This window comes from Notechis scutatus, chromosome 14, assembly GCF_049901735.1.
Source record: "Notechis scutatus isolate UNSWTSFEM ecotype Mainland chromosome 14, rNotScu1.2, whole genome shotgun sequence".
NCBI classification, from domain to species: domain Eukaryota; kingdom Metazoa; phylum Chordata; class Lepidosauria; order Squamata; family Elapidae; genus Notechis; species Notechis scutatus.
The window spans coordinates 6,724,310-6,745,107 of NC_142022.1; the positions used below are offsets into that span (position 1 = coordinate 6,724,310).

The 20,798-nt window shown below is 46.1% G+C and overlaps 2 protein-coding genes and 1 long non-coding RNA gene across 3 annotated transcripts in view; 1 reads left to right on the forward strand and 2 right to left on the reverse strand.

Annotated features, from left to right (window-relative positions):
• Positions 1–7,654, reverse strand: LOC148129510 (uncharacterized). Its single transcript, XR_015745312.1, has 2 exons — positions 7,580–7,654; positions 1–169 (listed from the first exon to the last, which is right to left on the reverse strand). It is a non-coding gene; the product is annotated as an uncharacterized LOC148129510 (long non-coding RNA).
• On the forward strand, positions 53–18,991 carry FERMT3 (FERM domain containing kindlin 3). The gene is made up of 14 exons (XM_087943179.1): positions 53–212; positions 2,346–2,579; positions 3,872–3,997; positions 5,594–5,762; positions 7,628–7,730; positions 10,424–10,531; positions 10,859–10,993; positions 11,381–11,430; positions 12,563–12,687; positions 13,569–13,675; positions 13,935–14,144; positions 15,153–15,277; positions 17,116–17,257; positions 18,244–18,991. The coding sequence occupies exons 1-14, from the start codon at positions 53–55 to the stop codon at positions 18,421–18,423; spliced, it is 1,974 nt and encodes a 657-aa protein (XP_087799305.1). The 3' UTR covers positions 18,424–18,991.
• TRPT1 (tRNA phosphotransferase 1) overlaps positions 18,752–20,798 on the reverse strand; it is a 9,941-nt gene continuing 7,894 nt past the window's right edge. The window contains exon 7 of the mRNA XM_087943214.1: positions 18,752–19,726. Coding sequence (XP_087799340.1) covers positions 19,704–19,726 — 23 coding nt within the window. The 3' untranslated portion in view covers positions 18,752–19,703. The remainder of the gene's footprint in view (positions 19,727–20,798) is intronic.

Genomic DNA, 20,798 nt, shown 5'->3' on the forward strand with positions numbered 1-20,798 from the left:
TTTCCCCCCATTACCTCTTCATCCTTCATTTTCCTCTCCATGAAGGACCACCATGGCTGGCATAAAAACAGCGAGCGGAGAGTATATAGATGACTCCTGGGAACTTAGGGTCTTCGTGGAGGACCTGGGACCTGAAGCGGACCCCATCACGCTCCGAGTCACCGGGAACCTGCATATAGGAGGCATCATGTTACAGATTGCGGACAAATTAAGTAAGTAGCAATAATGGAGAATATTGGTAGTTTAAATAAGGGGTGCTTGGAGGGTCTCTGAGCTTGGTGGTTTTCTTGCAGACGTTTCTTGAGCCAACTAGGTAACATCATCAGTCCTAGAAGGGTGATTTGTAGCAAACCCCTGCTCCCTTCTAGCACTGATGATGTTCTCTAGTTGGGTCAAGGAACATCTGCAAGAAAGCCACCTAGTTCAGAGAGCACTAAGGACCCCTCAAAATTAAGTAAGCCTCTCAGTGTACATACAGATAGTCCTCAACGTACCCACCATCCGTTTAATGACCCTTTGGAGTTACAACAGCACTAACTACTTCCAACGACTGCATCATCCCCGCGGTTACGTGAACAAAATTTTATTTATTATTATTTATTTATTTGTTCGTTTTATTAATTTTATTTATTTGTCAAAAGCTTACACTACAACAGAAACAAGACTAAACATAAATTTAAATACAAGAAATAGGAACTAATAATTGGGGACAATAGAAGAGGGAGGGTAGGCACGGTTGTGCTTGGGCATTTGGCAACTGGATCCTAAGCCCCTTGGGGGATGGCGGGGGTCTGTCGTAACTTTGAACGGCTGTAAGTCGAGGTTTGCCTGTATTACACCATAGGGGTTTTTTCCCATTGACTGAAATCACGCTCCAGTTAGAAGTAGGAATCCAGTTAGAATTCTCAAATTTTCCTTCTGTCAGCCTGAAGGAAAGGAAAATGGCGGACGGCGCTGGAGAAGGGCTGTGACTCAGCCGGAGAGTTGTGGTCTCTTCCTTTCCTCCTTGAGGGACCCCTGCATTATCCAGATAAGCCGTGGAAAATAGTCTCCTGAAACCACAGAGGCAGATCCTATTCGTTTACACCCTGAGAAATGATAACCAGGCCCGGAAGTAAATTATTTCCAGCAGTTCCTTAAATTTTTTTGGCATCTATTTTAACAGTCTTTGAACGGAAAGGGGGGGAAAAAAACCCAACAGGACAACTCTTACAAGTTATTTCTTCCTCTCTCGTGAAGAGGAAAAAAAAAATATTTCTCTCTCATTGTCTTCAGCTAATAAGTGGGTGAACGAACAATCTTGGGAGTTATAGTTCTCGCCCATTGGGAAGGCACATAGCTGAGAAAGGGGGTTAGAAATCACTATGCATTATGTACATGTACAGTGTGTGCATGTTTGTGTGTATGCATGTGTATATATATATATATATATATATATTTGTTTTCTGAGGTTCTCGCGGGTATTTGTATGTGGATCTTTGGTTATTCGGGTTTTCTCCGCGTAAGATTGGAAGTATCTAGGCAACGTTTGATGAAGTCTCATTCATCATCTTCAGGCTTCTGTCTTCAGCTCTGTGCTTCTCAGAGTGAATGAGAAGCACAGAGCTGAAGACAGAAGCCTGAAGATGATGAATGAGACTTCATGTTTGGGTCTTTTCCCGTGTAAGATTGAGAGTAAAAGACCCAAACACGCCAAGACCGCATATGTATATGTATATATGTATGGTATTCAGCTTTGTTCGGGTTTTTCCACGTCATTGTAGTTGTGCTTTTAAAGTGGTAGCAGCGCTTCGGCAGAATCTCATCTGCCATCATCAGGCTTCTGGCAGATGAGATTCTGCCGAAACGTTGCTACAACTTTAAAAGCACAACTATAATGACGGGAAAATACCCGAACAAAGCTGAATGCCATACATGTAAGTACCTGTGAAAACTTAAGAAAACAAATATGTATATATGTATATATATATAAATCAATCTATCACGTGGCCCATTTTGGATCCCAGGTAAGTACAGGGCCCACGAGCAGAGGCTCGGGGAGGGTGAAAAACAGACCTCCAGAAAGTTCCGGAAGGCCAGAAATGGGCCTGTTTCCAACCTCCAGAGCCCATGGAGGCAATTTTCACCCTCCCGGAGTCTCAAGGAAAACCTCGGGAGCCCGGGGGGCGTGGTGCAGGAGGCTGACTAGGTCACGCCCCCACCATGGCCACGCCCACCCAGCAACGGGCCAGAGAACCCGGTGGCTAATATTTTTGGAGCCCGACCCTGATCCAAACGCCTCCTTGACTTGCTCCCTGTTGTTTTCCCAACCCGATGGGTTTTCTCTTTCTGCCTCCTTTCTCCAGAACTTCAGAAGGACTGGTCGGATCACGCCTTGTGGTGGGAGCAGAAGAAACTTTGGCTACTGAAGTCGAACTGGAGCCTGGATAAATACGGGATCCTGGCCGACGCCAAACTCCACTTTACTCCCCAGCACAAACCGGTGATCCTTTTCCTGCCCAACCATTGCACCGTCCGGGTCAGAGCTAATTTCGCCCAGCCCGTCTTCCGCACCGTGTGTGATCTCTGCAGGCTACTCGGTGAGTAGGAACATCGTTTAGAGCTCCAGAATTGGCACTGAAAGGACAGCATGGGGTAGAGACGGGAATCGCACTCCCTGTCAGCAGGTGGCCAGGTAGTCCTCAACTTAAGACCAATTGCTTAACAGCGGTTCGAAGCTATCCCAGATCATAAAAAGGGACTTGATGTTATTACTCACTAGCTGGATGCTACAAAACTATGTGGTCGGGCTTAGTTATTGAGGAGGAAAATAAGGAGAAAAAAAATCCTGCCTCTGCCTCCCAGCATCCATCGGTATTCATCTGGCTAGCATCCTGTCAGTGTGTCAGAGAGTTGTTGAGGGCTGTTTGGAAACTGATGCAGCATTTGCTGTGTGAGCAAGGAGACAGCAAGGAGCCTGGGCGTGGCTTAGCTCAACTGTTCTGTACTAAAGCTGCTTGCTGCTCTGAAACTAAAACTGAAACTCCTCTGCTTGTGTTTTGCATTTGGAGCAGATTTCTTTTCAGGTGGGGAGGGGGAGTAGAACTCCTTAGCATCAGAGCTTGTTAATAATAATAATATAGTAATAATAATAATAATAAAATCTGGCTAGCATCCTGTCAGTGTGTGAGAGAGTTGAGGCTGTTTGGAAACTGAAACAGTATTTGCAGTGTGAGCAAGAAGGAGACAGCAAGGAACTTGGGCGTGGCTTAGCTCAATAGTTCTGTACTAAAGCTGCTTGGTGTTCTGAAACTCCTCTGCTTGTGTTTTGTATTTGGAAGAGGTTTCTTTTCAGGTGAGGACTAGAACTCCTTAGCATCAGAGCATGTTAATAATAATAATAATATAGGAAATACTCTAAATGCTCTGAGGGTCATTTGGAAAAATCCTTTCTTAGTGAGCCCCTAGGAGCCAAGAGGAACATAGGGGCCAAATTTCAAGTTTGTAGGCTTGACGGTTCTAGAGATTTTGCCATGATGCAAGCGAGAGGTCACCCGGAAGAGGCCCACTGCACATGCATGCACACCCACTCCAGCCAGCTTGTTGCAGATTTGCAGTGCACACACAGAGGGTCAAATGTGCATGCGCAGGGGGCGGGGGAGTCACGCATGCACATTGCACTATGGGTGCAGGCATGCGCACGCCCTTTTGGCACGCAAATGTGGAATAGTTTTGCCATCACGGGTCTAGGAAATAGACGAAGCAGCCATTTCCCTTCAGATTCCAACCCTGCCTGTCTCCAACCAGGATTAGTTTGGGGTCTGGGAACAGACCTGAGGGGGTTTTTTGGCGGGGCGGGGTGAGCTAACTTCTCGCTAACTTCCCGTTGTAGCCATCCGTCACCCAGAAGAGCTGTCCCTGCTGCGGGCGCCGGAAGAGAAGGACAAACGGAAGCAGAAGGAGAAAGAGGAGACCACGGCTCGGAGTTATGACCTCACCAGCGTCCGGCTGCCAGCAAGTGAGGCCGTCACAACTTTCGTGTGCACACATATAGAGTTACAACAGTTCGTTTAGTGACCTAAGTTGTAACAGCACTGAAAAAAAAGGGGGGGACATGACCGTTTTTCACACTTACAACTGTTGCGGCCTTCCCCCGTGGTCACAATTCCGACGCTTGGCCACTGGCTCGTACTTAGGATGGTCACCGTATCCCAAGGTCAAGTGATCCCCTTTTGTGACCTTCCGATGAGCAAAGTCAATGGGGAAGCAGGATTCACTTAACGACTGTATTACAGGTAGTCCTCGGCTTACAACAACTCATTTGGTGACCATTTGGGGTTACAACGGCACTGAAAAAAAGGGATTTAGGACCATGTTTCATACTGACTCATATTTATGACAGTCGCCATGTCCCGGGGTCACATGATCCCCCTTTTATGACCTTCTGAAGCAGTGGGGATGCCAGATTCACTTAACAGCCGTGTGACTGATTGAAGGACTGCAGGGATTCCCTTAACAAACGTGGTGAGAAAAGTCGTAAAACGGGACAAAGCTCACTTAATGAATTTCTCACTTAACTACATAAACGTTGGGCTCAATTGTGGTCGTAGGTTGAGGACTACCTGTACTAACTTAACACCTGAAGTGCATCCAAACCATCCAAATGTTGATCACGTGACAATGGGGATACTCCAACAGTCATAAATGTGAAAAAGGATTGTGATGGGGCGTGGCACAAAGGCAACACAGTCAGATAATCATGAAGAGTCCCTTTATTGGCTCCAACTTTGCCCCCAATGTCCTGGTTGCCTTCTGGGCTAGAGAGAAACTCTCCCAGGAACAACCTTTGGCTGCAGGGAATCAAGTCCAAAACATGGTCAACACAAACTATAAGTGCAATCAAGGCGAAATGAGGTAATTAATCTGGCAGGGCAGGAGCAAGAATTACAGACATGAAGGAACAGCAATAACTCACACCGTTGGGAGGATGCCAGGAACACAGATAAGCAAAATCAACACAAGATAAAGTCACGTTTGCTCCCAGCAGCTGCCGTATTCAGCATGCATTTCTTTTAAACTCTCTTCCCAGATGTGGCTAATGAAGGGAATCAGGGCTCTTTCCTCCCCCGTAAGCCACGCAACCCACGTTGCTCCATTCTTCCCTGTGTGCCCTAGGAGGAAGAGGGGATGGGCTTGGCTCTTCCTCTGAACTCCCTCTCCCTTGTTCTACCTCTCCCCTGCTCTGCCCAGTCGGACTTTGCCCTTCCCCGGTTTCCTCCACAGCCAATGGAGCCACACTCGCACTCCCTGTCCGCTGTTCGCCTTCCTCCTCAGATTCAGACTCCGAAGGGGTCATGACAGGATCATAAGCAGGGGTGGGATTCAGCTGGTTTGGGCAAAGTGCGCACTCAACAAACTGATTGAATCCCACCTCTGATCGTAAGTCCCCCTTTTCAGTGCTGTTGTAACTTGGAACGGTCACGAAATGAACTGTTGTAAATCGAGTTAGCTCACCTGTATTCACCTGAACCAAGGATTACCTGGGGCTGGACACTGACCCCTGATCCTTTCTCTCTCTCTCTCTCTCTTTCTCTCTCTCCTCTTGTAATCCCAGGTGCAGAGCAACAGACTTTCCGTGGGATGCCTGCTCACTTTTCGGACAGCGCCGAAACCGAGACTTGCTACCGGATGCTGTCGGTCAGCCAGACTAGCCTGACTCCCGAGCAGATCGTCCGAATGCACCGGCCGGGATCCCTTGTGGAAAAAACCAAGATCAACGGCAGGTAAGCAAGGGCCTTTGTGGAGGAGTTTCTTGGCAAAGGCGATTTAGGAAAAAGCTGTTTTGTTTTTTTTTGCTTTCGCGCTAAATCCCCGATTCCTGGCATTGCAATTCTCGTCGCATCTTGAGGAGCGTGGAATGGATTTTGCTTCGCAGTCCATCTCCCGGCCCCCCCTGAGTTGCCATTTGTTCCCCCTGGCTGACGGTAAGGAAAGCTACCTTGCTCTGAAGGTGGAGGTTCTGTTGTTTTAAAAAGGTTCCTTTTCATAACCTGATAGGGTCTGCCTTACTCCATGCTGGAATTACAGCAAAATGTTTGCAGGAGGACAGTTGAATTAAATCCAAAAGGATTCACCTCTAAACACATCCCAATTTAGCCAAATCTCCCCCCTCCCCCTTGATAATTTTCTAACAATAGTGTCTAAGAGATTCTTAAATCACATCCTGGACATAAACTGTTTCAACTCCCACCCTCAAAACGACACTATAGGGCACTGCACACCAGAACAACTAGACACAAGGACAGTTTTTTCCCCAAACGCCATCACTCTGCTAAACAAGTAATTCCCTCAACACTGTAAACTTCTTTATTAAGACTGTATTACTATTATTCCTCTACTACTAGATTATAATAACACTTCCTAGTTTCTATCTCTTCCCACTTATGACTGTAACCGTATTGTATCTTTACAATTTATATTGTTTTATTTGTTCTCTAGCATGATTTGATTGCTTATTAGTAACCTATGAGTATTATTAAGTATTGTATCTTTTGAGTCTTGATGAATATATTTTATTTTCCTTATGTACACTGAGAGCATATGCACCAAAGACAAATTCCTTGTGTGTCCAATCACACTTGGCCAATAAAGAATTCTATTCTATTCCCTATTTTATTCTATTCTATTCTTTTTTTATCCTATTCTATTCCTTATTCTATTCTGTTCTATTCCTTATTCTATTCTATTCTATTCTATTCTATTCCCTATTCTATTCTATTCCTTATTCTATTCTACTCTACTCTACTCTACTCTACTCTACTCTACTCTACTCTACTCTACTCTACTCTACTCTATTCCTTGTTCTATTCTCTTTTCTATTCCTATTCTATTCTATTCTATTCTATTCTATTCTATTCTATTCTATTCTATTCTATTCTATTCTATTCTACTCTACTCTACTCTACTCTACTCTACTCTACTCTACTCTACTCTACTCTACCCTACCCTACCCTACCCTACTCTAGTCTATTCTTAAAATATAAGTAGGGAAAATGAGAAAAAAAATCTGGTAATTATTTCAGCACTGGACCTGTCCGTGTATTTACACCTAACTGTATTTTCATGATTATCTTATAAAGCCTTAGATCATACATGGGGCTAGGTATAAATTTATGAATCTAGAAATTGAATAAATACAGATAGATCATGACTTAAAACCATTCGTTCAGAGACTGCCTGAAGTTACAACAGTACTGAAAAAAAGTAACTTGTGACAGCTTTTCAGGCTTACCACCATTGCAAGATTCCCTAAGGTCACGTGATCTAAATTTGGACATTTGGCAACGGGCCCCTATTTATGACGGTTGCAGTGTCCTGGGGGTCACGCGATCCCCTCTTGCGACCTTCTGACAAGCGATGGGGAAGCCAGATTCGCTTAACGACCGTGTTACTAACTTAACAACTGCAGGGATTCCCCTCAGCAATTGTGGGGGGGAAAGGTCGTAAAACGGGGTGAAGCGCTCAGCATACAATGGCCTTGCTTAGCGACAGAAATGTTGAGCTCAATTGTAGTTGTAAGTCAAGAAGTGTCTGTACTTACAGTACTTAACAGTAGCCAATTCTTGATTTTTCCTCCTCCTTTTTTTAGGTGGCTGGATTCGTCCCGCACTTTGCTACAACAAGAAGTAAAGGAACACGAGTGTTTATGGCTGCGCTTCAAGTATTACAGCTTTTTTGATCTGGAGCCAAAGGTGAACATACATACATACATACATACATACATACATACATACATACATACATAGTACTTATTTTAGGGAACATCAAATGTATATTTCTCCACTTGTTCCTTTTATTTAAGGCAGAGGTGGGCATCTGTGGCTCCTTTATGACTTGTGGACTTCCAACTCCCAGATTTTCTTTAGCCAGCATGGTCGTAAAGGGGCCATAACTGCCCACCCTTTATCTAAGGTATAATTGTTGTTGCAACAATCCAGGATCAATCAATCCCCGCTCAAGTCAACGATCAGATGACCCAACAAGGGGATATTTTGCAAGCCAAAGCTTCTAGTCCTCATGGCCAGGCGGGAAAGCATTCAAATATATTCATACATTTTGTTCTGGATTTCAGCATTGACGATAGGGAAAAGGCCCACCTGTGTGGCAATTTGGTGGGGGTTTTGTGTGTGTGTTTGTGTACTTTGAAAACAGCACTTTCAAAATTTCCTTCCCATTTCTAAGATTATTTCCCACAGTCAACTTAAGATGTGATTTGTCAACATTTCTCTCGGTTGCCAGGGAAGGGCGTGAGGCATATCTGAAAGGGGGAATATATATATATATATATACACAGTATATTTAGCACATAGCATCCTTTTGAAAGGGAACAGAAAGCACGTGGTTTCAACAGCGTTGGGTAATACAAGCTGGTTTTTTTACAGAACTGCAAATCTTTTTATTTCCTGCCCATGTGGGAAGTGTGTTTCTTCTCCTTTTGTGCGAGAGAAAAAAAGGACAATCTTCCCCGTTCACAACGAGGCTGTGTTTGGAAAAGAAGATTTGGGGTCTTGACTTCATAGTTGTCATATTTTAAAGGGTGGGGGAATCTCTGAACTTGGTGTTTTCCTTGCAGGCGTTTTGTGACCCAACTAGATAACATCATCAGGGCAAGAAAAGAGTGGGACTTGCTCTCTGTTTTTATATATGTGGCCTGTCCTGTCAGTCTTGGTGGGAATGGACTTTGTGATTCCTTGATTGGGCTGCTGTTTACTGTTAGTTCCTTTGTCTGAGTTGGTAGTTGCTTGATTGGGGTATTGTTTGATTCTTGATTGTGAGAGCAAACCCCACTGCCTAGTAGCACTGATATTGTTATTTAGTTTGATAATGAAATATTTGTAAGAAATCAGCCAAAGTCAGAGACCACCAGGCACCCTACAGTCCTCCTCCTCCTCTTCCACCTTCCCCCACTGCGCTCCCTACTAGCACTGATGACGTTAATTAGCTTGGTAATGCAAAGTCTTCAAGAAAAGAACCGAGCTCAGAGAGCACCTGGGTCCTACAGTCCTCCTCCTTCTCTTTCTCTTCCACTCCACAATCCCCACTCCCTTCTAGCACTGATGAGGTTACCTAGTTGGTTCCTAAAACCTCGAAAGTCATCAAGCTCAGAGGACTCCACCTTCTTCTTCTTCTTCTTCTTCTTCTTCTTCTTCTTCTTCTTCTTCTTCTTCTTCTTCTTCTTCTTCTTCTCCTCCTCCTCCTCCTCCTCCTCCTCCTCCTCCTCCTCCTCCTTCTTCCTGCTCCTCCTCCTCCTCCTCCTTTTCTTCTTCTTCTTCTTCCTCCTCCTCCTCCTTCTTCTCCTCCTCCTCCTCCTCCTCCTCCTCCTCCTCCTCCTCCTCCTCCTCCTCCTCCCCTCCTCCTCCTCCTCTCTTCTTCTTCTTCTTCTTCTTCTTCTTCTTCTCCTCCTCCTCCTCCTCCTCCTCCTTCTTCCTGCTCCTGCTTCTCCTCCTCCTCCTCTTCTTCTTCTTCTTCTTCTTCTTCTTCTTCTTCTTCTTCTTCTTCCTCTTCTTCCTCTTCTCCTCCTGGCCTAGAGATGGAGCTCTCACCTCACAATCAGGAGGCGATCCTAGGTAAAGGCTAATATTTGGAACAGACTCTCCTGCTCAAGCAGGGGGTTAGACTAGATGACCTCCAATGTCCCTTCCAACTCTGTTATTCTATGACAACCCCATGTCTTTAATGTTTCCTCCTCCTCCTCCTCGCCACAATCCCCATTCCCTTCTAGGACTGATGAGGTTACCTAGTTTGGTAACGAAACGTCTCCAAGAAAGCCACCCAGCTCAGAGACCACCAAGGACCCCACAGTTCAACCCTGAGCTATTTATTTATTTATTTATTTATTTTTGTCAATCGCTTGCAAGATAATAGGTATAAGTATATACATAGTTATGAATACATGAAATGACTACATATAAGAAAAATAAAAAGAAACAATAGGACAGGGACGGTAGGCACATCGGTGCGCTTATGCACAGCCCCTACAGACCTCTTAGGAAAGGGGTGAGGTCAATAGTAGACAGTCTAAGGTTAAAGTTTTTGGGGTTTGGGGAAGAAACTACAGAGTCAGGTAGAGTATTCCAGACCTTGACCACTCTGTTGCTGAAGTCGTATTTCCTGCAATCAAGTTTGGTGCGGTTAACCTTGAGTTTGTATCTATTGTGTGCTCTTGTGTTGTTATGGTTGAAGCTGAAGTATTCATTGACAGGTAGGACATTGCAAAGTCCAAAGCTACAAATACGCTCTTCTATCCCTCCCGTATTTTTTAATACGTACTTCATTCTGCCCTAGCGTTCAGGGTGCTCCCTTGAGAGAAAGCCTTCGCCAACGAGGCGAATCTTAAAACCTGACACCGCTGCTTGGCCTCACCTCTCTCTTCCCTGCCTTGCAGTACGACGCGGTCAGAATCAACCAGCTGTACGAACAGGCCCGCTGGTCGGTGCTGCTGGAGGAGACCGACTGCACGGAGGAAGAAATGGTCGTCTTCGCCGCCTTACAAGTAAGGCGGCCCTTGCACCCCCCAAAAAAGTGCCCTTTAACCAGGGGTGGGCTTCAAAAAATTTAGCAAAGGGCTCTGTGCCTGGTTGCTGGGTGGGCGTGGCCTAGTCGGCCTCCTGCACCACTGCAGTGGGGGGGGGTGTTTTTGCTCTCCCCGGACTCCGGAGGCTTTTGGGAATCCAGAACCGCGCAGAATCTTAGCTTAGGGGGCTCTCCCGGACCCTCGCAAGCCCCCAGCAGCCTCCCCCTGCCTTTAACCACCGTTATCCCGTGCCTTAGGGCTGGAAAACCTACAACGGGCCTAAGTATCATCTGTGCTCTGTCTTAGTATCGCATCAACCAGCTCTCCTTGAACGCCACCCCTGTGGAGCAGTCCAGCGAATCTGGCCTGGATGACTTAGACAAAGCTTTGGCTAACTTGGAGGTCAAACTGGAAGGCTCAACCCCAGCTCCGAGTCTTTTGGTAAGGACCGTCTTCTTCACAGGACAGTGCACAAGCTTATATAAAAACACAAAAAATATATGTACATTTTATATAACGTATATATGTAAATATTAACAATACATATAACATGTAAATATATATATATATAAATAAAATATAAATTCTGGGAGTTCAAGTCCCCAGGTCATAAAGGGGCCATAGTTGTCCACTCCTAAGATATAATTGCTGCAACAACCCAGGATTAGTCCATTCCCCATTCTATCATAGCTTATTGGGGGATTCTGAGAGTTGAAGTCCACACTTCTTAAAATTGCTTAAGGTTGCGGAAACACTGTTTTGAGGTAATCCAGAAATACAATAATCCCCTCCTTTTTTTTGTCTGTTTCCCTCTGGCCTCCTCTTTAGGACAGTCTCACAGCCATCCCAGAGCTGAGGGATCACCTCCGAATCTTCAGGTTAGTCCTTTTAAACACACCTGGCTAGTTTCTTTTTAATGCCACCCTGGTTTGCCACAGCAGATCTTTAGAACTCACCAAAAGCAGAGGTTCTCCCAAGCTCGTGTCATTGTGAGGTGTTGGATTAACACACACCCATCGTCCTCACCCAACGTAAGACTGGGAATGTAGACCAACACTCTGAACACTTACAGGGTTGTGGATCAAGCTAGGATAGAGGAAGATGATGGCGGTTTTTCTAAATTTCTGTGGAGATATGTTCACCACTTTTTAGGAATATGGGGTCTTCAGTTGGGGAGCATGAGTATTCACTCATAATATTTGAGTTTTCACACACACAAAGGGATACCCAGGGAAGATGATGGAGAACTTCATCTGGATTTTACCGGGTTTGCCCCAAAGAAGAGGGGGTCAAGCGGTTCTCCAAAGCCTCAGAAGGCAGGACAAGACGCAACGGATGGAAACTAATCAAGGAGAGAAGCAAGCTGGAATGAAGTAGAAATTTCCTGACAGAACAATTGATCAGTGGAATGACTTGCCTTCAAGAGTTGTGGGTGCTCCATCCCTGGAGGTTATGAAGAAGAGATGGGATAACACCAATAGTTTTTATTTATTTATTTATTTTAAATAAAAAAAATAAAAAATAAAAACTATTGGTGTGAGATAGTATAGGATTTCTTGTTTGAGTGGGGAGTTGGATTAGATAAGAAGACATCCTGCCTCCCTTCCAACTCTTGTTATTCTGGGTTGTTTTCAAAGATACTTCCAACTCATGGGGTGCTAGATTAGAAAACCTCTAAAGACCCTTTCAACCCTGTGATTCTATGATTCTGTAAACTATAGACCATAGGAGTTAGGATCTGAAACAATATGTCTATGTTGAAGCTACCTAGAATAGTGTTTCTTAACCTTGGCAACTTTAAGAGAAGTCCACACCTCTTAAAGTTGCCAAGGTTAAGAAACACTAGTAGTTTTGGAATGTCTAATCTCCCAAGATTGTAAAAAAAGTTTGGACATCCACCTCTTGGGGATGGTTAAACTGGTTTTCCTGAGTTGGAATAGATGATCCTTGGAGCTGCCTTCAACCTCACAACAATCTGTGATTCTCCAGCCATTTTGTTTGTCCTCCCAGGCCCCGCAAGCTGACCCTGAAAGGTTATAAGCAGTACTGGGTGACTTTCAAAGAAACCACCATCTCGTATTTCAAGAGCCCAGAAGACGCGTTGGGAGAACCTGTCCAACAGCTCAACCTGAAAGGTGAGACGATCATCCTGCCAAGGAAAAGATGGCGCAGTCCAGTGGCTACTCCCTTCTCGGTGGTCTTGGTTGCGACTGCTAGTTCTTTGGCTGAAAGCAGCGGTGGGATCCTCGCTTAGTCGCTGCCGCCCCTAACGCGCACGCACCTAACAAGCCAATCAACTGAGAGGATGAAGAAATGAAAAGTTAGGCGTGACCCCCACCGCCCAACACCCTCTCATGTAGTCGAGTTGCTTGATCATGATCAACTGAATCATGATGAACTTTATTGGAGTCTAGTCTTGCCTTTATACACATTTTTAGTAATCCTCCAACATTGGTTAACTTTGGTTACTGCTTAACTTTCTTTACTGTTTAGCATAATAGTAATTAACACAATTAATTATCTCTAGTTAAAGTCCAACATACGTTTACTTCCTCTCTCTAATCCTCCTTTAGATTAGTGACTTCGTTTGCCTGAATTGTATTTGCTTGGAAACATTCTTTATCTGAGGTTTGCCATCCAAGATTAGAACATTCCTGCAATTACAACTCTACACGGGGGTTCGGAGGAACCTGGTAGTGATTTTGACTACCGGTTTGTGTGAACCAGCCCGAACCAGTAGCATACCACCACTGGCTGAAACGATCTGGAAAAGAACCTGCTGGTCCTCAGCCAGGGTAGACCCATGTTGACAAGGTGACCATTTCTAAACGAAAGTGCCCAAATATGCTTCTCACTTCCAGCCAGGACGCCAAAGGTTGACAACTATGGAAGAATGAGAGACCCAAGATCACTTGAAACTGTGGGGCCGGTGGAACCACAGGCCACGTTGTGTTCAAGACAGTTTTATTGGGGCCTGAAGCGTTCTACCCTCTCTCTCTCTCTCTCTTTCCCCCAGGCTGCGAAGTGGTGCCAGATGTCAACATCTCTGGCCAGAAATTCTGCATCAAGTTGCTGGTCCCTTCTCCTGATGGAATGAGCGAAGTACACCTGAGATGTGCGGATGTGAGTTGAGACGAAGACGGGAGGAAAGGAAGGAACCCGAGTTTGGGATGAGAGTTGGGCAGAACTCTGGATGCTAGGCCCAACCATGATTCCATGTTGGACCTAAAAACATATCACTATAAAGGATCTCACACGCTGGAGCTTCGGGACTTCAAATATGGAAGAACCGCCACGGTGTGGAAACCACCCAGCTGGAGGGCTTGTATTATAAAGCCGTAGGAATGGTTGAAGCCTCTTTCTCTCCTTTGTTCTTAACCAGGAGCATCAATACGCCAGTTGGATGGCCGGCTGCCGTTTGGCAGCGAAAGGGAAGACCATGGCGGACGCGTCCTACCAAGCCGAAAAGGAGAACATTCTCTCCTTCCTGAAGTTGCAGAAGACCAACCCAGAAATGTCCCTCACGGCAGAGACGGAGGGGACCCAATGGCTGGTGTCTCCCCGCTACCAGAAGAAGTTCAAACCTAAGCAGGTATTGTCCTTCCTCCTGGCAGCCGTTGTAATTTCCCACAATGCCCGAGAAGGAGACGGCCTTAGGATCATGGGAAATGAACAGGGTTGTTGGATCCAACTGGATCTGGTTGCTCGGAGTGGTGAATAGAATTTAAGAGAAATCTGGGGGGAAAGTCGAAGTCATCCTTATAGTGACCATTGCCACTTCTTCCTCTTCCGTCTCGCTTTATATCCCACTAGCTCGATACCCGTGTGCTTCACTATGAAACGATGTGGTCGGGCTTAGTTTTTGGGGAGGAAAATAAGGTGTGGGGGGGAATTGTGCCTCTGCCTACCAGCATCCATCAGTATTCGTCTGGCTAGCGTCCTGTCAGTGTGTGAGAGAGTTAAGGGCTGTTTGGAAACTGAAACAATATTTGCTGTGTGAGCAAGGAGACGACAACAAGGAGCCTGGGCGTGGCTTAGCTCAACCGTTCTGTACTAAAGCTGCTTGGTTGCTGTGAAACTGAAACTGAAACTCCTCTGCTTGTGTTTCGCATTTGCATTTCTTTCCAGGTGGGGAGGGGGAGTAGAACTCCTTAGCACCAGAGCATGTTAATAATAATAATAATATAGGAAATACTAATGCTCTCATGGTCACTTGGAAAAATCCTTTCTTAGTGAGCACCTAGAAGCCAAGAGGAACTTACGTACCAGATTTCAAGTTTGTAGGCTTTACAGTTCAGGAGATTTTTGTGATGATGCCTGAGTGGCATTTCGCTTTTATATATATAAATTAATCAATGATATCAGATAAGTCAGAACGTGGCCAACTGTCCATTGGAGGCTTGCAATAGCAATGGAAATTCTGGTCACAAGTTGAGGGCTGCCAGCAAAGTAATAGAGACCACACAATACATTTCCATATAAGTGTATATTTTTTCCTCTTCTTTATTCGAGTGCATTTTTTTTTCCTGTTGTTCTGGAAGATTCCATATCGTGCAGGTGGGCTTCCCTTTGATCGTTCTTTGTTTGCAAATGTTTGCAGTTAACCCCTCGCATCCTTGAGGCCTACCAGAACGTCTCTCAGCACTCCCTGGCTGAAGCCAAGATGAGATTCATCCAGGCCTGGCAATCCCTCCCCGATTTCGGCATCTCGTACTTCGTGGTCAAGTAAGGGCCCATTTTTTCCCCCTGCATTCTATTCCTGAGAAGGTGGGTGGGCTTCCTGGAGGGGTGTCAGAGTTTGGGGTAGGAATGGGGCGACAGGCCATCAGCCGAGGGAATGTGAGGTGTGTGTTGTGTTCCCTGATACTTCAAGGGCAACAACAAAGGCCAGGGGCCAAGAAACCTGGGAGGAAAACAGTTCAAATCAATGTACGCACTGACAAATGAAGGTTGGGGATTTTTTCATAGTTTTCAAATTTTGATTGATTGGTTTGAAAAATATCACTCAAAGAACTTTCCTGCAATTTATATACTTCTTGGAAATCCTTCCTTTCTTCCTTCCTTTCTTCCTTCCTTTCTTGCAATTGACATACTTCTTAGAGTTGTCCTTCCTTCCTTCCTTCCCTTCCTTCCTGAACTTTCTTGCAATTGACATACTTTAGAAAGCTCCTTCGTTCTTGAACCTCCTTGCAATTGACATACTTCTTAGAGATGTCCTTCCTTCCTTTCTTCCTAAACTTTCTTGCAATTGACATACTTCTTAGAGTTGTCCTTCTTTCCTTCCTTCCTGAATTTTCTTGCAATTGACATACTTCTTAGAGATGTCTTTCCTTCCTTCCTTCCTTCCTTCCTTCCTTCCTTCCTTCCTTCCTGAACTTTCTTGCAATTGACATACTTTAGAAAGCTCCTTCGTTCTTGAACCTCCTTGCAATTGACATACTTCTTAGAGATGTCCTTCCTTCCTTCCTTCCTTCCTTCCTTCCTTCCTTCCTTCCTTCCTTCCTTCCTTCCTTCCTTCCTTCCTTCCTTCCCTTCCCTTCCCTTCCCTTCCATTCCATTCCATTCCATTCCATTCCATTCCATTCCATTCCATTCCATTCCATTCCCTTCCCAAGGAACCTTCCTGAAACCTACATGCTTCTTACCTATCTTGCTGAGCTGGGGGCGGGATGGAACTTTTGATCAAGAGGGGATCTAGGATGATTTCCAAATTAAGGAAGGGAAAAGAGATCCAGAAGTCTTCAACTCCCATCCTAGGCCTAGAACAGGAATCCAAATTTCAGAATCCCCACGGATGTCCAGCCCCTGAACACATCTTCTCTTGGCGATGTCTTAGACCACTCACAACTGTACTTCTTTCCTTTTTTGTTCTTCTAATTTCCTAATTTCTCTTTCTGTAACTGAGTGTTTTCCATCCTGAATTCCGAAAACAGCATAGTATCACATCCCCTTTCGTACACCCTTTCCCCCGTTCACCCACAAGTCTTCTCTTCTTGGGGTTAAATAGACTCACTTCCTTCAATAGCGTGTTCTGTTGCTTCGTTTCATTTTTGCAAACTGCTTTGTTATTTTCCACTCCAACAGAAAGCAGGAGTGGAGAAATCAACGTCACAATAATCTAGATCAGGGATCTTCAAACTTGACCGCTTTAAGACTTGTTGGAGTTTAACTCCCAGAATTCCTCCTCCTCCTCCAGTCACGTTAGCTCAGGAATTCTGGGAGTTGAAGTCCACAAGTCTTAAACTTGCCAAGTTTGGAGACCCTTGATCTAGATAAAATAGCACCTCACTCACCTTGGGGCAGCCATTTTTCTTGGAAAATCCATCCCTTCCTGGGTGCCGTTTGCCTGTTTGACCGAGGCTCCCGGCGGCTTAGTCTGAGCATCGATTTTATCCTTAAAGATGACACGGCCCAGATGTTTGGCGCCTTGTCGCTTAAGAAAGGCCAGATATTTGGCTCTTTGTGACAACCAGAAGGAAGGCCGGTTTTAGGTTTTGAACCAGGAAGCGTCTCCTGACGGGGAGGATGGGAAACCTTCACGGGCTCCCGCGTTTCGCACGCAGGTTCAAAGGCAGCAGGAAAGACGAAATCTTGGGGATCGCCAACAACCGCTTGATCCGGATCGACATGGCCGTCGGGGATGTGGTGAAGACGTGGCGGTACAGCAACATGCGTCAGTGGAACGTCAACTGGGACATCCGCCAGGTGAGCCCACGGCCGAAGGAGGGGAGGATTCGTACTCTTGAAAGTGGATTTGGACGCTGTTCGTTTGGCCCGTCCCAGAAACAATGGCCGATATGCGGGGACTACGGTAGCCCTTGACTTAGTCACCATTTGACGTCGCAAGGGCACTGAACAAGGGGACTTAAGGCCATTTTTTCCCCCACTTAATGACCGTTGTGGCATCCGCGTGGTCATGTGATCAAAATTCCCAACATTGGGTAACTGGCTCGTATTTATGACGGTCGCGGTGTCCCTGGGGTCACATGATCTCCTTTTGCGACCTTCTGAGCAGCCGTGGGGAAGCCGGGTTCACTTAACAACCGTGTGACTCACTTAACATCTGCAGTTGATTCACTTAACGAATGCGGTAAGAAAGGTCATAAAACGGGGCAAAACTCACTGAACTGCTTCACTCAGCGGCAGAAATTTGGGGCCCAATTTGTGGTCGTAAGTCAAGGACTACCTGTACTCATTGTCAGCCCCATCGCAAGGGACTCGAGTCCCCCCCCACCCCCCGTATAGCTAATCCTTGACTTAAGACAGGCTACTTACAACCTGTTCAAAGTTACAACAGGTCTCCCCAAGAGCTACTTGCAACCCAATTTAAACGTTCCAACGCTCTGCAAACGCTCTGACAAATCTCTCCTTTCCACATGGGTGGCTTAAAAAGAAAACCAACCACCAGCATCTCAAGATGCCCACAGCAACTGTAGGAAAAAAGGAATGGAACAACTGGGGGCGGAGTCAAAAGAGACATCAGCTTAGCATCCCTACGTAGCCACAAGCAAACTAAGTCCAACCTCCCTTGAGTTCAGTTGAGCCTTAACTCCAAGCAGGGACCGATTGTTAAATGGAAAAGGTTCCTGCGCAGAGGCTCTCAGCAATAAAGCGATTCGGTCGCAACTCCAGGGGTGAACCTGGTCTTCTACCCCTGACACCAACTGTCTTTCTCTGGTGCTTTTCTTCAGGTGGCCATCGAATTCGATGAGCACATCAACGTGGCTTTCAGCTGCATCTCGGCCGGCTGCAAGACGGTCCACGAATACATCGGGGGTTATATCTTCCTGTCCACCCGGACAGCTGACCGGAGCCAGACGCTGAACGAAGAGCTGTTCCACAAGTTGACGGGGGGCCACGAAGCCCTCTGATGTCTCTCCGACCACGGCCTTCCCTTCTCCAAGGAGCAGCTGATCTCCAGAACGGGCTGTCTATGTTCTACAGGAGACGTGGAAGGTCCTTGTTGGAGTCCAGGCATCCATAAAGACTTGGAGAAGAATTATGAAAAGGATGGAGGGAGGAGAGAGTACAGTATGGTAACAGAGTGGGAAGGGACATTTGAGGTCTTCTAGTCCAACCCCCTGCCCAAGCAGGAGACCATAAGGACGAATTAAGTGTGGTTGTGTTGGTTTTTGTTTGTTTGTTTGTTTTAGTATTTCAGAGCAGGCTATTTGAGACTTCACAACCAGGACTACACAGCAGAGTTAAGATAATTTTACTATTTTAAATGTCTTGCCAAGGACAATATTTACTCCTTCCTCCTCCGAGTAACTCAGGGATTTTACCCAATGCAAGTTGGGGAGACCAGTACTTCTTTCGTTATTTTTGTACGGTTTGCCAAAAAGGGAGTGTGTGTGTGTGTGTGTTTATGTGGATTGTGTTGAGTGCTTTTGTGTTAACCGTCTTCGAGAGGCTATAAAGAGGATTTTTTCACGAAAATGCTTCCTTCCCAACATGAATATTCTTCCTCAGAGTTTGCCTAGATTGGAAGGAGGCTGTTTCATGTCCTCCCCCCTTCCCCCCATTTACAGGTAGTCCTCGACTTACGACCACAATTGAGACCAAAATTTCCACCCTCAGTCGTTGCAGTTGGAAGCCAAGCCAGACCTGTTTTTTAGGGCTGTTTTTATGGTGGCCAATAAGCGAACTCCATCGTCAAAAGTGCGGACCGATTGTTCCATTTTTTTATTTTATTTTTTGCCGAAAACTGTTATTATAAAAGGGCCACGTATTGTGGCCACGGGATTGTAGGACACACATCAACTGTTTGCAAATGCAAGCCAGTGGCCAAAGCGCCTAATTGAGATCATGTGGGGGTTATGTGCATTGCGATGGTCGTAAATGCGAGGTTGTCATGATTCACTGAGCCACTGTAGCAAGGCAGGTCATAAAATGGGGGCAAAACTCACTTAACCGCCTCGCTTAGCAACAGGAATTTTAGGCTCCGTTGGGGTCCAAGGTCGAAGGCGACCTGAATGAGACTGGAGATATATTTCCCACGGGGAGGAGAAAAAGAGAAAGTCGACGTCCGTTCTAATTCAAATAGTGAGGCTCCTGGTTTAGTGACGTGTTCGAAGAGACACACGTATGCGATCCACAGGTGTCTCTGGGACGACATGAAGGAAGGGAAGAGATCCATTATCGGGAACGGTCACTCAAGAGGCAGGAGGACGCCTGGGAAGAGAAAAAGAGCAGGTGGCCCAGATAGGGGAGTTATTCCCTGCATAATACAAGTAGTCCTCCACTTACAACAGTTCATTTAGTAACCATTTGAAGTTACAACAGCACTGGAGGGGAGAAAAGCGACCGATGGCTGTTTTTTTCACACTTAACGACCATTGCTCCAGAGTCACCTGATCAAAATTCCGACGCTTGGCAAAACTGACCGGTACTTATGACCATTATACTGTCCCGGGGTTATAGGGTCCACTTTTGGGCCACCTTCTGACGAGCAGGGTCCACGGGGAAGCCAGATTCGCTGAACGACCGTTGTCACTAATTTCACAACTGCAGTTGAGTCCCTTGACGGATGAGGTCATACATTCGCTTCCCAAAGGTCTTACTTAAGCAACAGGCATTCTGGGCCCGGTTGCGGTCGTAAGTCGTAAGGACAAACTGTAATGGCGAGCTGGCCTGGAAAGTCCAGATAAGACCAGCGGTTTCCAGGTGGCCTCTGTTAAACCCCTCTACGGCCCACACCCGTCATGGTGAACCTATGGCAGGCGTGCCACAGGTGGCACACAGAGCCCTTGGTGTGGGCAAGCAAGCCCCCCCAGCCAAACTTACCTGCACTGCGGATGTGTGTGCCTCTCTGCTGATTTCTGGCCCGTTTGAGGCTGTTTTCGCCTTCCTGGAGGCTCGTGGGAAGCCTCTGCAGCCTCGGGAGGCCGAAAAACGGGCCTTCTGGAAATAGTGGAAGTGCTGAAGAAACAGGCCCGTTTTTCGGCCTCCTGAGGCTGCAGAGGCTTCCCACGAGCCTCCAGGAAGGGAAAAACAGCCTCAAACGGGGCAAAAATCAGCGGAGAGGCACACACATCCGCAGTGCAGGTAAGGGGGATAAAGCAGGGGTGTTATGTACACATGTGCAGGGGGCAGGGCGCATTGCATTAGGGGTGCCGGCACCCACAAGCTTTCATAACAAAAAGGTTTGCCATCACTGGCCTACACTGAAGACACACACACACACACACACACACACACGACTTCAAACTGCTGGTTTTATCCACGAGCGTCTTGAACCTGCAGA